Genomic DNA, 17,263 nt, shown 5'->3' with positions numbered 1-17,263 from the left:
GCTTTCGCAGCCCCTTAGTATTTGCTAATCTGTTCAGAGGCCTTTGGTAATCCACGGATTACTGGCCGATCATGGTGCTAAACCCATAGGAGCGGGTTTGGGTTGTGATAGTGTGTGTGTAGTTTCTATATCTTCTAGATCTCGCATTTCTAGATATGGTTTGCGATTGGTCGACGACGACAAGGAGAAGAGGAGGGGACAATGGCAAGCAACCAACGACATGGCTGGGTTGATATGCGGTAGGTGATAAATTGGCGATGGAGTAAGGGGCTGATCTACAAGAGACGACGACGATGGTAGAGTAGAGGAGAGGAAAGAGATGGCAACAAATAGGAGATGAAATAGACAATGAGCAATGGGCGAGAGATGGTGGTGGTGATGACGATGGAAAGGAGAAGAAAGAAGTAGGCGAGATGAGAAAAAGAAAGAAAGAGAGAGAAAAAAAGACAAGGGCCAGATGAGAGAGAGTGAGAGAGAGAGAGAGAGAGGAGATGATCAAAAGAATGAAGATTTTTTTAGTTCAACATGAGTGAGATTTTTTTTATTTTTTTTATTTTAAACATAATCTGTAGACGGATTGTAGATTTGCGCGGGTAGATTCAGATCTGACCCAAACCCAATTTTGAATGTAAAAATAGACCCGGACTTGCCCTATTTATGCATGCGGATAGGTTAGATTTGTGCGGGTTGCGCAATTGGATAAACTGTTACTGGTTAGGAGTTAAAAAATCATAAATTTTTGCTCTGTTTGATAGAGTTTTTGAAGTTTAATTTTATCCCTTAATTTGAGTGTGTTGTTTGGTTACAATTTTAGAAAATTAATTCCACGCTCGCTTTTCAAAACACTTTTCAATATCATATGTCACATCACTCAATTCAAATTCTTTTCAAAACTCATAACTAAACAAATTTTTTACACTTAAATCATAATTTCAAAACTCACAAAGTTAAAATACAACTCTATTATCAAATCATAATTTTAAAACTCTATCCCACGGAACCTTTATTATTCTTTGGTTTTTAATTTTTTAATAATTTTTAACTTTTTAATTATTATTGTAATCCCCCAGACGTGCACTAAGTAAAAAATCAAACAAAATCGACCGCTATGATTTGAATCGGAGCAGGTTGCAATTGTTTTAGTTTTCGGGTCAGCCCTATATCTTTCTCGTTATCTCTCTTCATTCACACAACTAACATGGGGATTCTATCTTGGTGGGGAGGAAAGAAGGAGGCTCCATCCTCCTCCGGAAGCAAACCCACCCAGAAACCCGTCCCGAAGGACAAGCCTTTGCCCCAGCAATCCGAGGTCCCGGGTATGAACGGCGCTGTGGAGGTCATCCGTTCCGGAGCTCCGCCGCCCGACGTCACGGTCTTCGAGTTCGGGTCGGTAGCCACTTCCACCGACAAGGTCACCCTGGCCGGGTACTGTCCCGTATCCGACGAGCTCGAACCCTGCCGCTGGGAGATCTTACCGGCCAGTGGCGACGATGCTCCTCAGTTTCGCGTGGTCTTCTGAGAGGGGGCAAAAATTGCTACCGAAGATGTTTTTTTTTTTTGGTATAATTCACTGAACTTGAATGAAAAAAAAAATTTAAAATTGTACTTCTTAGTTTTAATTTGGCTGTTTTTGTGGAGGTTTGTGTTTTTCTTGCATATTTAAGAATTGGGTTTTGATTTGATTAGTTCAGTTTTAGTTTTTGCATATGCTATTCTGTTTAATTTTGATATATGCATCTATACCCTTCCAGTGTTTGTATTTGTACTGTTGAGTGTACTTAGGAATATATTCAGTAACTTCATCTCTAATTTGGTAAGGGGTTAATATTCATCTCTAAGGCTGTGTTTTGAATCATGAATTTTGGGTAGCGATTTAGAAAGGGAAACGAATATACGAGGTAAATGGATAAAAAGCTTAGCTTACCTATGATCCTCCCCAGACACCACAGTGGCTGGAGTCTCTTGCACTAGGGCTGACTTTTAGGTAAAGGGAAGAGGAAGGTAAAGGGAAGAGGAAGTGAAGTGGAGGAGATCTATCATCTTCTTTTGTAGAAGAAGAACAATTGACATGTCTATAGTGTGATTTGATGTATTTTTTAGGTAGTGTTTGGGATGAACATCTGCATTGGGAACTGCAAGCTCATTCTAGTGGGAGAGATTCAAAATGTTCGAGGACTGGCCGAATTCTTGAGATTGAGAGTGGGATCCCTCTCAACAAATACAAATTTGGGTCTTCCTTCAACTTAGAAGGTTTATAGCTATTTGGGATGAGGTTATGTAACACCTTGAGATTGGCTTGTAGGGTGGAAGCGACAATATTTATCTAAGGGAGATAAAATTACTCTTATCAAGAATACATTGGCTAGTCTACCTATTTATTTGATGTTTCTATTCCCTCTACCTGCATCAGTGGAAAGAGTTTTGACAAGTTGAGAATTTTTCTTTTTTGAGGTTTAGAGGAGTTCAAATTCCATCTTGTAGATTGGAATGTGTGTATTCCTATTGAAGATGGTGGTTTGGGCCTTCGCCATTTTTGTCAGTTCAATCAAACACTACTGGGGAAGTGCCTATGGAGATATATGTAGAGGAGTCTTTGTTGCTTATCATAAAATAAATAAATAAAATATAATAATAATATTAAGTTAAGGAGGAGCACCAATTATGGGAAAAGCCAGAAGGGTGATTGATTGCAAGTTTGGAGTGGACCAAGGAGGATGGACATCTAAGGTACATTGAGAGCCATATGAGGTGGGTGTGGAGGCCTTGTTGACTTTTTTGAGCTTTCTGAGCTCCTTTATGAGATCTGATGTTCCATCAAACATAGTGGATAGATAGGAAGAGGCGGAAGCATGGAAATTGGATTTTCTTGTTCAAATCCTATGATTCCTTGATTATTGGTGGGACGAGGAACTGTTTCCCATTGAAGATCTTTTGGAAGTCGAGAATTATAACAAAAGTAACATTTTATTATTATTTTTTAGAAATCCAGTTTGGACTCCATTCTTACTATTGATAATTTGGTGAAAAGAGGTTTCATACATAACCTAATAGGTGTTATTATAAAGTGGAGGAGACAGTGGACATAGGTGGAGCCAGAATTTTTGCAAATATAATAGACATGTTTATCCTTAATTATCTCAATCTATCCATGAATTCACAACCACTTGGTGGGTCTTGAGTTATTGGCATTGTATATTGGATGGTTGAGATTTTTCTTTCAAACAAATGTGGAATGGTTACAAATCCTAAATCCAAATTCTATAAGCTAGTTCACCTGCTCTGGATTAGGAATGCAGTAAAGTTTGGCCCTGAAACCAGCCTTTGCCTTGAATTAGTATTTCAAGCATATAAGTGTACTCTACCATTAGAACTATAAATAAACTAGGTTTTGTTGTATAACTTTGTTTCTAGTGGTTTCTTTCTGGCTTAATGTCTGATGGAATGATAGTAACCATTTTGACAGGAATTTGGTGTAGAATTACGAATCTTTCTGTCTCTGATAGCAAGAATCAGTGGAAAAGGATAGGAAACTTGAAATTGTTTATCAGTTGTTGGTTAGTTGGATCTTCTCTAGTCTTGTTTTGTTTCTTCATCTTTTTGTGTTGTGTTTGGTGTAAACCGTTTTTAGTCTTCCTTTGCCACATTTGTTTGATAGAAGCCAGAGAGGGTTAGCAAACATATAGAGCATTGTTTCCATGATACAAATTATTATTTTGCCTGTATCCCCTGTGTATTCACTATCCCATCGCTGTGAAGTATGCTCTAAAACTTTCCCTTCCAAAAGCTGTGTCATTGTTGTATTTGACCAATGTCGCCCTCTTTAAACTTGTCATGCCAAAAAACAATTAGGGTTATAACTTACTCGCAGGTTCTTCCTAATCTGATTGAAAGAGTTTATGTGAGAATTTTGAATTTAACCATTGCTGCTAGTTGAAAACATATAGATCTGCTATTTTCATATATGGAAACCAAGTAATCGATGTTTTGATAGGTGTTTGAGCATCATTCATGCACGAGAGTAAAGTGTTTTGATATCATAATTTTTTTTTTTTTACGACAACATATCATTGATTGTTTGGTTCACTTTTCTTTACATGTTTTTTGCGGTCATAGCATTACTGACAACAGGAGCAAGAATGGCAGTTAGTTCGTTTGCCAGGATTGAACTTCAAAAAAGGCATGGCGGAGGGAAGAAGAAAAAAAAAAAAAAAAACTCTACACATTATAATTCAACTGGTGGTGGTTATTGTTGGTTTTGTAAGAAAAAATGAAAAAAGAAAAAGAAGAAGAATAAATAAGAAGAAAAGAAAAGAAAGTGACTATTGCTGGGCATCTACTGCAGTTGCCAATGAGCTGCAACGATTGAAAATGTTGGTATTACTACAGTCCATCTCCAATCATTCAAGCATTGTAATTTTCAAAAGAGGTTTCCAGTTTTTATTTATTTTTTTTTTTCATATGTAATTTTCAAAAGAGGTTTCCAGTTATTTATTTATTTATTTATTTTCATATCTGAATGAAGTTTCAAGTTCAAAGACCTACTTTGAACATTCAAAATCAACTTAAAACTCAATTTTTTTTAAAAATAATAAAATACAAAGACAATTGCAGTCTAGTCTACCATGAGTCTAATTTCATGTGAACCTTTTATTTGTAGTCCTCTATGCATAAATTATTCATGAAAAAAATAATAATTTGTAATTATATAATTTCATTATAATTGTCTTTGAAAAAATTAACAATTTATTTTCACAATCACACTATTCAACTTTTGAAAATAAATGTAATAAAATTATATGATTTTAATTTTTCAATCAATTAAATATAAATGATTTGAATTATGAGAATATGAACCCAGACTAATAGTAATTCAATCCAAATATTGTACTGAATATTCATTATGCAGCTGTGAACCATCAACTTCATATTATGGCATTCTTTTATTTTTGCAACATGCTTAATCATATTTGTGAATCAAATTCTGGGTTACTATTATTGTTTTTAATTTGAAATTCACAATTATTCACAAGTTTTGGAAAAAAAATTTGGAAAATTTTGTTTGATTTAATTACTTTGGAAAACTTATTTGTAGAGAATATTTCCCAAAAATTTTTAAGGAATTTTTCCCAAAAATTTTTAGGAAACACAAACCAAATAAGGCCAATAAAATCTCTCTCCTCACCATTTCTTCATCTCAAAGTCTTACTCTATTTCATTGATAACAACCACAGCCCCTCCGTTCAAAGAAAAAACTAGTGTTCCTAGTGTACTCATTACAGGAGAAACTAGAGAGAGAGAGAGAGAGAGAGAGTTAGAAGGAAATGGAGGTGGGTAGAAGAAAGCGCATAACATGGGAGAGCAGAATCAAGAGTGATGAACTCAACGGAGGACTCAAAATCTTCCATGGTGAAGAAGAGAACTCGGAAGAAAGTCGTCCTGAAACCCAGACTGGATTCCAGAGGATTTCTCAAACCCATAATAAATTGCAGAGTTTAGGCAAGTTTTCACTCATGGATGGATTTGATTTCTTTTTTCATTTTTTTGGATGCTACTTCACTATACCTCTCCATTTTCAAGCATTCATTTTGTGATGTTTGTTAAATTTTAACAGCTGATTTGGTTATGTGGAGAGATGTCTCAAAATCAGCATTCATGTTCGGTATTGGAACATTTATCATAATTGCATCATCTTACACCAAAGATATCAATATCAGGTCAGAAATAGTACTCCAAGCTCATATGACACAACACAACTACTCTAACCATGCTCATTATCCAATTTTTCTTGTTCATTTTACTCATCTCCTGTTTCAAAACAGAGCACAGAGCTAAAAACACTCTTTGATGATTTTACAGCTTCATAACTGCGGTTTCTTATCTGGGTCTTGTCTATCTTGCTGCAATCTTCTTATTCAAATCCATTATTTGCAGGTAATTTATTAAATGAAGAACTTTAGATAAATGAAAAAGAGCAAAATAATTGCAAATTAAGTAGGTGCAAGGGAGAACTGTGTCATTTTCGCACAGTTCTCACTTATTGATTTTCGATTATTTGTCTGTTTCCTATTCATCTGAAACTCCCTTTATTCTTTTTTATTTTTATGGGAAAGTTCATTTACCACATAGGAGTTAATTAAAGACTTGTTTGATGGTTTCTTTTTTTTTTTTTTTTTGCTATAATTTTGGAAAAAAAATAACAGGGGAGTTATAGGAGGAGATGATACAAACCAAGACTACATTGTTGGGGAAGAAGAGGCAGTATGGTTAGTAAAAATGATTCTTCCTTATTTGAATGAGTTTCTTCTAAAGTTCAGAACCCTTTTTTGTGGAGATCCTGCCACTACAATGAAGGTGAGTTTCATTTCACTCATTTTCTATAGTTTATCAAGTAACAATGCTACATACTCAGAAAAAATATCAGAATAATGTTTAAAATTTGAATCTATAGTATAGATTTAAACTTGATCCTATATATTACTTTCGAAGTGAATTTGATCTACTCAATAGGAAGTTTAGGCAACTTTTTTTTCCTTTTCTATAGTATAGATCTCCAATATTCTTTCTTCTTGTTGTTTTATTGTTTTTAAATGTTACCTTGTCAGTTGGCAATCATGCTATTTGTTTTGGCGAGGTTTGGCAGCACCATAACTATTTGGAAGATGGCCAAATTGGGTGAGTTATGATTTCATTTTAATTTTCAAAATGGAGATTGTTATTTACACCTCTCACTGGCTATTCACACTCCATATTGTGTTTTGGTTAAGAACAAAATTTAAAGGATAGAAAACAAAAGTAGAGTATGAATAGTAATTTCCTTAAAAATTTGGGTGCTAAATTTGTTGACTAATCTTTTTTATTCATCATTTTAGTGGAGTTAAAAGTCTATTTTGCCTTGGCCCAGTGGCAATATAGGTGTTACATTGGAGACTCATCAATTATAAATAAAATTGTAAAGTGTGTTTGTATTACGAATTTGGGATGAGATTTGGAAAAAAAAAAAATGTAAAAGAAATTTTAATGAAGTGTAAGTTAAATTTTTGTTTAATGTTTTTTTTTTTTTTTTCAAATTCCTGATCTAGAGACGGTGTAAACTAATTAAGTTGAATAATAGTGTTTAAATTGTTGTTCAAAAAAAAGATTGTTCAAGCTTAATTTAAAATTTTAATGAATGAATTTCAAAATGTGCAAATTTAACTTGTTTATCTTTCAATATAATCTCAAACGATATTTAGTCGAATTGAATTTGAATGTATAAATGTGCAAATTTAATTATTTCTTTTACAATGTATATAAATTTATTGACTCGATATAAAAAAAGTAACATTTTCAAAATAAGTTTATCTTTGCAAAATAAATTAGGTTAAAAAAAGCTTAAATCATTTTACAATTCTCACTATCAAAGAAATAATCATTGTGTTTGGTTTTAATTTTTTAGATTTAATTTTTTGAAAATTGAATTTTTAATTTTTTTTTTATTTTAGTGAATATTTTTAAAATTTTAAACAATTTTTTTTTACTTTTTTTAAATGCACTTTATTTAGATGTATCTAAAAAATAAAATATTTATAAATAAATATTTTAAAAAATCAATAAATATACAAGAATATGAAAAATGTATTGAATTTTTTAATTTTTTTTAATATTTTTGGTATTTAGTGAGTTTTTTAAATATTTTTTTTACGAATATTATATTTGTTAAGTGTATTTATGTTACGTGTATTTAAAAATTAAAAAAAATTACTTTGAATATTTAAAAAAAAATAGTGAAAAAAAAGAAAAGAAAAATAAAAAAAAAATTCAGTGCGTTTGGTTTCAATTTTCTGGATTAAGTTTTTTAAAAATTGAGTTTTTTGGTTTTCGTATTCTTTTGTTTTTAGTGAATATTTTTTAAATTTAAAATATTTTTTTTTACTTTTTTAGATGCGCCTTAGTTAGATGTAACTAAAAGGTAAAAAATTTGTGAAAAAATATTTTAAAAAATTAATAAATACATAAAAATATAAAAATGGTACTGAATTTTTGAATTTTTTTTTATATTTTTGGTATTTAGTGAATTTTTAAAAGATTTTTTTTACAATTTTTTTACTTTTTAGGTGTATTATGCTACGTGTGTCTAAAAAGTAAAAAAATTGCTTAAAATATTAAAAAAAATTAATAAAAACAAAAAGACACAAAAAATAAGAAAATATAACTTTTTAAAAAGTGCTTTTTGAAAAATAAAAACAAGCTTAATTTTAAAAAAAATAAATCTTAAAAATTCAAATCAAACAAGTTGCATAATTTTACTAATTGGCATGATCTATTGTGGGATCCATGACAATTGTTAAAAATTTGTTAAAATATTAGTTAATAAAATTTAAATAATTATACAATAACTCCAATTTGAAACACGAGGAATGTGACACAAGTTTAATCTTAATGTAGCATTTTTACATAATTTTACGTGATAAATATTTCTTGGGTATCCTATAAATACTTATTTTTGCTTGATAATTTTCTCCAATTTTTTCTCGAAAACCAAATAGATCTAACCAAAATGTTAAAATTTTCTGAGCATTATTTAATTATTTATATTATGGACTGTCGTTTTGCGCTGACTCTATGTGTGGTGTGAACAGGGTTTTTTGGAGTATTCAGCTTACCAAAGATATGCTCATCCTATTCCAGTGACCCTGGTGTACTCATTACAAGAGAAACTAGACAGAGAGAGAGAGAGAGTTATAAGGAAATGGAGCTGGGTAGAAGAAAGCGCACAACAAGAAATGGTGTGGTGGCAGGTTCTGTTTGGGAGAGCAGAATGAAGAGTGATGAAGTCAAAGGAGGAATCAAAGTCTTCAATGGTGAAGAAGAGAACTCAAAATTGGTTTCAAATAAATCTTTGGATGGTCCAAGCAAAAATTTAGATGGGTTGGGTGATGGAACTGGGAGGAATTCATTTGAATTGAAGGTGGCGAAACCGGAGTCGAACGAGGCTTTTGTTGAGTCTGTTGTGGCAATTGAGAAGAGCCCAGTTGGAATTGTGGAGACTAGATCTGATGAAACTAGAGAGAGAGAGAGAGAGAGTTATAAGGAAATGGAGGTGGGTAGAAGAAAGCGCATAACATGGGAGAGCAGAATAAAGAGTGATGAACTCAACGGAGGACTCAAAATCTTCTATGGTGAAGAAGAGAACTCAGAAGAGAGTGGTGACAAAAGTTTGAGACCAAAACCAAGTCCTATTGGGGTCAGTGGCAAGAGGAAGACATGGAAATCTGAGAATTCTGATGGTCTTGGGAGAAGCCCAATTCAGATTGCAAGGCAAAGATCTGAAATAAACAAGAATTTGGATGTACAATGTAAGGAGTTGAGTGTGTCTACTAATGGAATCAAGAAAAACCCAGTTCAGTCAAAGAAATCAAGATCTGAGCAACTAAGTGTGTCTGTTAATGGAATTGAGAGAAGCCCAATTCACAAAATGAAGACAAGATCTAAGGAATCTAAGGAGTTAAATGTGTTTGTTGAAAGAACTGAGAGAAAGCTAAATCAGGTTAGGAAGGCAAACTCTGAATCCCAGAAGTTAGTTGGTGAATCTGATGATGGAAACGAGAGGAATTTAGTTCAATTGAGGAAAGTGAAGCCAGAGTCCAACAAGGCTTTGGATGAATCCGTAGATACAAAAGCAAAATTGGTTTCAAATAAATCTTCGGATGGTCCAAGCAAAAATTTAGATGGGTTGGGTGATGGAACTGGGAGGAATTCATTTGAATTGAAGGTGGCGAAACCGGAGTCGAACGAGGCTTTTGTTGAGTTTGTTGTGGCAATTGAGAAGAGCCCAGTTGGAATTGCGGAGACTAGATCTGATGAAACTAGAGAGAGAGAGAGAGAGGGTTATAAGGAAATGGAGGTGGGTAGAAGAAAGCGCATAACATGGGAGAGCAGAATAAAGAGTGATGAACTCAACGGAGGACTCAAAATCTTCCATGGTGAAGAAGAGAACTCAGAAGAGAGTGGTGACAAAAGTTTGAGACCAAAACCAAGTCCTATTGGGGTCAGTGGCAAGAGGAAGACATGGAAATCTGAGAATTCTGATGGGCTTGAGAGAAGCCCAATTCAGATTGCAAGGCAAAGATCTGAAATAAACAAGAATTTGGATGTACAGTGTAAGGAGTCGAGTGTATCTACTGATGGAATCAAGAAAAACCCAGTTCAGTCAAAGAAATCAAGATCTGAGCAACTAAGTGTGTTTGTTAATGGAATTGAGAGAAGCCCATTTCACAAAATGAAGACAAGATCTGAGGAATCTAAGGAGCTAAATGTGTTTGTTGAAAGAACTGAGAGAAACCCAAATCAGGCTAGGAAGGCAAAGTCTGAATCCCAGAAGTTAGTTGGTGAATCTGATGATGGAAACGAGAGGAATTTAGTTCAATTGAGTAAAGTGAAGTCAGGGTCCACTAAGGCTTTGGATGAATCCGTAGATACAAAAGCAAAATTGGTTTCAAATAAATCTTTGGATGGCCCAAACAAAAATTTAGATGGGTTGAGTGATGGAACTGGGGGGAATTCATTTGAATTGAAGGTGGCAAAATTGATATTAAAATTTGAATCTATGGTATAGATTTAAACTTGATCCTATATATTACTTTTGAAATGAATTTGATCTACTCAATAGGAATTTTAGACAACTCTTTTTTCCTTTTCTATAGTATCATAATTTGAATCTATAGTGTAGATCTGCAGTAATTCTTTCTTCTTGTTCTTTTATTGTTTTTAAATGTGACCTTGTCAGTTGGCAATCATGCTGTTTGTTTTGGCGAGGTTTGGTAGCTCCATAACTATTTGGAAGATGGCCAAATTGGTTTAGTTATGATTTCATTTGAATTTTCAAAATGGAGATTGTTATTTACACCCCTCACTGGCTATTCACACTCAATATTGTGTTTTGGTTAAGAACAAAATTTAAAGGATAGAAAGCAAAAGTAGAGTATAAATAGTAATTTTCTTAAAAATTTTGGTGCTAAATTTGTTTACTAATCTTTTTTATTCATTATTATTCATCATTTTAGTGGAGTTAAAAGTCTATTTTGCCTTGGCCTAGTGGCAATATAGGTGTTACATTGGAGTCTCATCAATTATAAATAAAATTGTAAGGTGTGTTTGTATTACAAATTTGGGATGAGATTTGAAGAAAAAAAAAGATGTAAAAGAAATTTTAACGAAGTGTAAGTTAAATTTTTGCTTAATTTTTTTTTTTTTTTCAAATTCCTGATCCGGAGACAGTGTAAACTAATTAAGTTGAATAGTAGTGTTTAAATTGTTGTTCAAAAAAAAGATTGTTCAAGCTTAATTTAAAATTTTAATGAATGAATTTCAAAATGTGCAAATTTAACTTGTTTATCTTTCGATAAAATCTCAAACGATATTTAGTCGAATTGAATTTGAATGTATAAATGTGCAAATTTAATTATTTCTTTTATAGTGTATATAAATTTATTGACTCGATATAAAAAAAGTAACATTTTCAAAATATGTTTATCTTTGCAAAATAAATTAGGTAAAAAAAAGCTTAAATCATTTTACAATTCTCACTATCAAAGAAATAATGATTGTGTTTGGTTTCAATTTTTTAGATTTAATTTTTAAAAAATTGAATTTTTAAATTTTTTTTTATTTTTAGTGAATATTTTTAAAATTTTAAATATTTTTTTTTATTTTTTAGATGTACCTTACTTAGATGTATTTAAAAAATAAAATATTTATAAATAAATATTTTAAAAAATCAATAAATATACAAGAATATGAAAAATGTATTGAATTTTTAATTTTTTAAAAAATATTTTTGATATTTACTGAATTTTCTAAATATTTTCTTTTATAAATATAATACTTGTTAAGTGTATTTAGAAATTTAAAAAATTAATTTAGAATATTTTAAAAAATTAAGTAAAAAAAAATATATGAAATATAAAAAAATTAATTTTTTTAAAAGTGAATTTTAAAAATTCAAATCAAGCAAGCTGAATAATTTATTAATTAGCATGATCTATTGTGAGATCCAATGACAATTGTTAAAAATTTGTTAAAATATTAGTTAATAAAATTTAAATAATTATACAATAACTCCAATTTGATACACGAGGAATGTGCCACAAGTTTAATCCTAATGTAGCATTTTTACATATTTTTACGTGATAAATTTTTCTTGGGTATCCCATAAATGCTTATTTTTGCCTGATAGTTTTCTCTAATTTTTTCTCGGGAACCAAACAAATCTAACCAAAAAGTTAAAATTTTCTGAGCATTAATTATTTAATATTATGGACTGTCGTTTTGCGCTGACTAGTAGATGTGGTGTGACAACTAGGTGTGGTGTGCACAGAGTTTTTTGGAGTATTCAGCGTACCAAAGATATGCTCATCGTATTCCACGCTCATCACTGCCTACGGTAATAACACTCTCCACTATGCTTACTTTTTGTAATTCTCAAGCATTGTTTAGGAAGGGTTGATTTTGAGTAATGACAGGGATAATGAAGAAAATATTATAAGGATGGTTATGGAAGATTTTTCATTGTGAGATTATATATGTAATAAAATATTATATATTAATTAAAAAATGAAAAAATTTTGTGAAATATTTTATGATTTTTTTTTATGAACTCTAATATTATTCGTTGATTTTAACCTAAATTTTTTTTTAAAAATCATTAAATAAGTAAAAAAAAAATTAGTAAATTATATAAAAATGCCAAAGATTTCTCCTTTTTTTTTCTCTATTTTTTTTTTAATTTTTTCATAAAAAGTCAAAAAATCATTTCAAATATACTATTTTTTTTTCCTAGTAATTCTAGAGACTTAAAAGATTTATTAAATGTCTCACGTGGGTGTAACACACATAAGACCCACATGGTATGAATCTTACAGCCATGTGAGACATTTGGTAGAATTTTTTTGATAAATCTTTTGGGAGTCTCTAGCATTTTTCTTTTTTATCTCATATTTTAGTAAAAAATTCAAAAAAAAAATTAAAATAACATGTTTCCAAACGAGATTTTAGAGCTCGTTTGGAAATTGACTATTTAAATTAATTTTTTACTAATATTTTATTAAATACGTATAAAAAAGTAAAAAGAATGATGTGATTGAAAGTTTTGGTTATTTTTGTGCAAAACTTGATTTCCAAACGGAGGAAGCGAAGCGGTTAGGAAAGAATATTAGATCCCATAATTTTAATCAATTAATAACAAATTATGACACTATTTGAATTTGTCCCACGACTAGTGCATAATTTTTTTTATTTATTATTATTGGTAAATTACCATAAACCTTCTTAAACTATATAATTAATTTGTCATTTGTCCCTTTGAACTTCAAAATGTAACAGTTAACTACTTTGAATTTTCATCATTTTACACTCAATACATTTTGTTAGGATTTTGTCTTGGAATTTTAACGAAATCAATTCATGTGTGAAATACATGATACACTTATTATTTTTTAGAATAATAATATCCGTTATTGATTTTTTAAAAGCAATGATACTCTTATCTAATAATTTCATTTGTATTTTGTCTTTTTTATCTTAGTGGTAAAGTGCAAACAGAATCACTAGATAAATACATTATTGCCCTAAAAATTAAATAAATGTGTGATGTGCTTTATATATGATTTGACTTTGTGTAAATCCCTAACAAAATTCTAATAAAAATGATTAATTGTAACAAGATAATATTTTAAGGTGGTTTAACTGTTGAGTTTTGAAGTTTAGAGGAACAAAAAGCAAATTGTTCATAATTTAAGTTTATTATAATTTGCTCTTTATTTATTTATTACCTTCTTTTTTAGTATTTTTTAAGTGAAGAATGTATAAAATCTCTAAATAAAAATTCATATAATTTGATGTACAATAATTTTAAATGATAAATGTTAATTTTTGATTTGTCAATCATAAAATTTTAACTCTTTCTTAAATCATTGTGGATGGATTTAAAATTATTAATTATAAATTTTTAACATTTGTCAACAAGTATGTGTATGATAGTGCAACATTAGAGTATGGTATTGTTTGGTGCAATTTATCTGAGCGGCTTATAATTTTTTTTTATTTATTCTGAGAGTCTATGCTAGATTGTTTAGTATAGTTTTTGCTTATAATTTATTAATAAGAAATAACTTAAATAAGTTTAAAAAAGACTAATTTCGATTTTTTTTTAACTTCTACGTTTTTGCTTATAATTTATTAATAAAAAATAACTTAAATAAATTTTAAAAATTAATTTTTAATTTTTTTTTAATTTCGACTTTTAAATTATCAAGTTTTAATTTATAAGTAAACATTCGTATAAACCACACCATTGAATTTATCACAAAGCATTCTATGCTCTACCCCGGCCAGTGTGAGTCAGTGTGATATCTACTGGTTGTTTTGAGAAGTTGGTTAAAAGTTAATTCTTTTAATTTTTTTTTTTAAAATGTGTAAAAAATAAAAAAGGTGATATGATCCAAAATAAATTAAAAATTGACTTTTGGCTTTTGTGAGACTTACATTATATTGTTTGGTTGTAATTTTTATTATTTAGATTATATTCTAATAGTCATTCTATCAAACAAATTTGACGTATTTTTTAATTCCCAACTAATTACGCAATACATACATATAATTGAGATTATATATTTCCATATTTATCGTAAAATAAATGTGAACAAGAGGTAATTATATATCTCACTAATTTAGATGGATAATTAATCTTACACTAATATCATGGGTTGTTAATCTTTTCATTATTAATTGTGCTAATCAAACATACCCTAAGAATATAGATTTAATAATGGGCCTCTAAGCAAATACATATGGATGAGTTTTTTTTCATATATATATTAAAAAAAAAAAAACATCTTATTCACTAAAATCAATCTTTTGAACTCGGTTCAAGTGTGATGAATTTTATATATAAAGGAAAAAGAAATTTATTTTCTTGTATATATTATGTTCATTTGACATTAGAATTTTACAAGAAAAATTTAAATTTAACAGTTCATTTACCAAGAAAACAAAAGTTACAGGAAAGTTTAATTTTTTTTGGTTAAGATTTTCACAATGCAAAATCTACACATATGGATCTCATAAGTTTCTTACTGACCTGAACAATAAAATTTATGTGGAAAATTTGATTTCTTTGTAATTTACATGAAAACATATTTTATATGAGAGCGGTCTTCTTTATTCATTTATTTATTTGTTATTATAGGTAAATTTTGGATTGGACAATTGAGAGACGTTTGGGAATCATGCTCACACAAGAAGGCTGTGGCTTTTGGCATCTTTGCCCTTGTATGGAACCTGTCATCGGTCGTAGCTCGCATATGGGCAGGTAAGGACACTTTTGTCATTTCATTCATACATATATATACGCATGAATAATAGTAAGTACATATAATAATGCATACTCTTAGGTTTTCTATAAAAAATAATGTATAGTATATATATTTTTCATCCCAAGTTCTCTCAACATAAGTAGTTTCGTGAAGTCGACAAATCTTAAAAACACATAAACATAATATTAGATTTAGTTAAATTTTGATAATCGTATGGTTATTATACAGTGTTTAACTGAATGCCTTGATTCGTGCAAAAACATATCAAACTTTTTTTTGTTACGTATTGTTTATCCATTTGAGTCATATAATTGCATTTAGAAATTGACTATTTTAGTTAATTTTTTGACTTCTTAAGAAAAGATATACAGAAAAATAGAGAGCGTGATGTGAAATATAGCTTTTTGAAACATTTCAAAAATATCACAAAATAAAAAAACATTTCAAACTTAATTTAGAAAATATAGCTTTTTGAGCATATTTTTTAAGCTGAAAAAATAAATAAACTAAAATTAAAATATATATATATATATATATATATCTTAACTTTTTAAATTACAAGTACTTAAACATGAAATTTCAAAATTTAAACTAAAAAAGTGCAAATAAATTTTGTAAAATAAATAACACATACATAAATTGTTGATAATATTTTTGGGTTTTTCTAACATGCATTATTGATTTACATCCCATGCAGTGTTCATGTTATTTGTGGCGTTCAGATGTTATCAACAATCACTTGTGAGAGATGATTGGGTAGAGGATGAAGCGAAATGTGAGACCACGTGTCAAGTGCAGATTGGAGGACAAAGACAAAGGCGTAGGCCTACCTTAGTGGAATTAAAAGAAAGAAAATAAATAAATAAAAAAAGGTTAAAGAATGCACACACACTAGAGTTATTATAACTAAAGTAGTTGTGCCACTGATTTGATCTAATTATCTGATATAAGAGAATAATATTTAGCCTCTTTTTTGCATTTTTAATTCTTTTTATTTCTTATTATTACTGTTTTTGGTGTACATATTTTGTATGGTGACACTTAATTCTCAATTAATATGGTGATATTACATGCACCAATTAATATACACACTAGTATACCAACTAGTGTTATGTCATTATTACTGACCTCACCTATTATACAAATTACAAATATTCAAAATTTCTAAAATTATGACATATCATTTGTTAGTATACTAGTTAGTATATTAATTGATACATATATCATTATTCCAATTAATATAAGTGTTGTAGTGTGTAGACCTCAATAATGGCTTTTGTACATTAGTGTGTACAAATAGATTTGATGATGTAAATTCAAAATTAGTGTGTCTTAAGATACAATTAGAAGAATGAATTTGATTCACATTTTTAAATTTTACATAAATTTCTATTTTTTTAATTTAAAATTATTTTTTAATATTTATTTTTGTCAAACTAATTTATATTTTAAAAACTAAACCAAACAAAGTGAAATAATACATCTTTTCAAAATTGTCAAGTAAATTTTTTTTTTGCTAAACTAACTTTAAGTTTTGTTTAAAAAACACAAAAGTTATAAAGTTAACCAGATAAGCGGATTATTACTTTAAAAAATTTGAGACAAACATTGGACCAATTTAAAAACAAAATAGGTTCATTCTAAATAATAAGAGTAATGCTATATATGATATAATTTTATATTTTATTCTATTTTTCTCATACTAAACAAAAAAGATAATATTTTTCAATTTAAACATGACATAATGAGGTTCACATTAAATGTGTAGGTGATTCTATCCTTGTGTTTAGAAGTGAAGAAAAAAAAAATAATAATCGTAAATTACCCTGACCTTTCATAAGGTTGGGTGAAAATATAACAATTTTTATAATTTTGACATAAGTATATTAATTTTTATTTTAGTAAGGTTAATG

The 17,263-nt window shown here is 29.5% G+C and overlaps 2 protein-coding genes across 2 annotated transcripts; both read left to right on the top strand.

Annotated features, from left to right (window-relative positions):
- The first annotated feature begins 1,198 nt into the window (after nucleotides 1-1,198).
- Nucleotides 1,199-1,519, top strand: LOC145805354 (uncharacterized). Its single transcript, XM_082900476.1, has one exon. The coding sequence runs from the start codon at nucleotides 1,199-1,201 to the stop codon at nucleotides 1,517-1,519; it is 321 nt and encodes a 106-aa protein (XP_082756602.1).
- Nucleotides 1,520-1,960: 441 nt separating this feature from the next.
- On the top strand, nucleotides 1,961-16,467 carry LOC114256878 (uncharacterized). The gene is made up of 9 exons (XM_082902158.1): nucleotides 1,961-5,496; nucleotides 5,612-5,714; nucleotides 5,857-5,931; nucleotides 6,201-6,351; nucleotides 6,603-6,672; nucleotides 8,619-10,588; nucleotides 12,341-12,421; nucleotides 15,224-15,346; nucleotides 16,048-16,467. Exons 1-8 carry the CDS (start codon nucleotides 5,322-5,324, stop codon nucleotides 15,245-15,247), a joined length of 2,649 nt encoding a protein of 882 aa, XP_082758284.1. The 5' UTR covers nucleotides 1,961-5,321; the 3' UTR covers nucleotides 15,248-15,346; nucleotides 16,048-16,467.
- Nucleotides 16,468-17,263: the final 796 nt, after the last annotated feature.

The sequence above is a fragment of the Camellia sinensis genome, chromosome 13, assembly GCF_055761805.1.
Source record: "Camellia sinensis isolate YWXY chromosome 13, ASM5576180v1, whole genome shotgun sequence".
Taxonomy (NCBI): Eukaryota; Viridiplantae; Streptophyta; class Magnoliopsida; order Ericales; family Theaceae; genus Camellia; species Camellia sinensis.
Note: the sequence above shows the minus strand (reverse complement) of the source record. Positions and strands in the feature narration are given on the sequence as shown.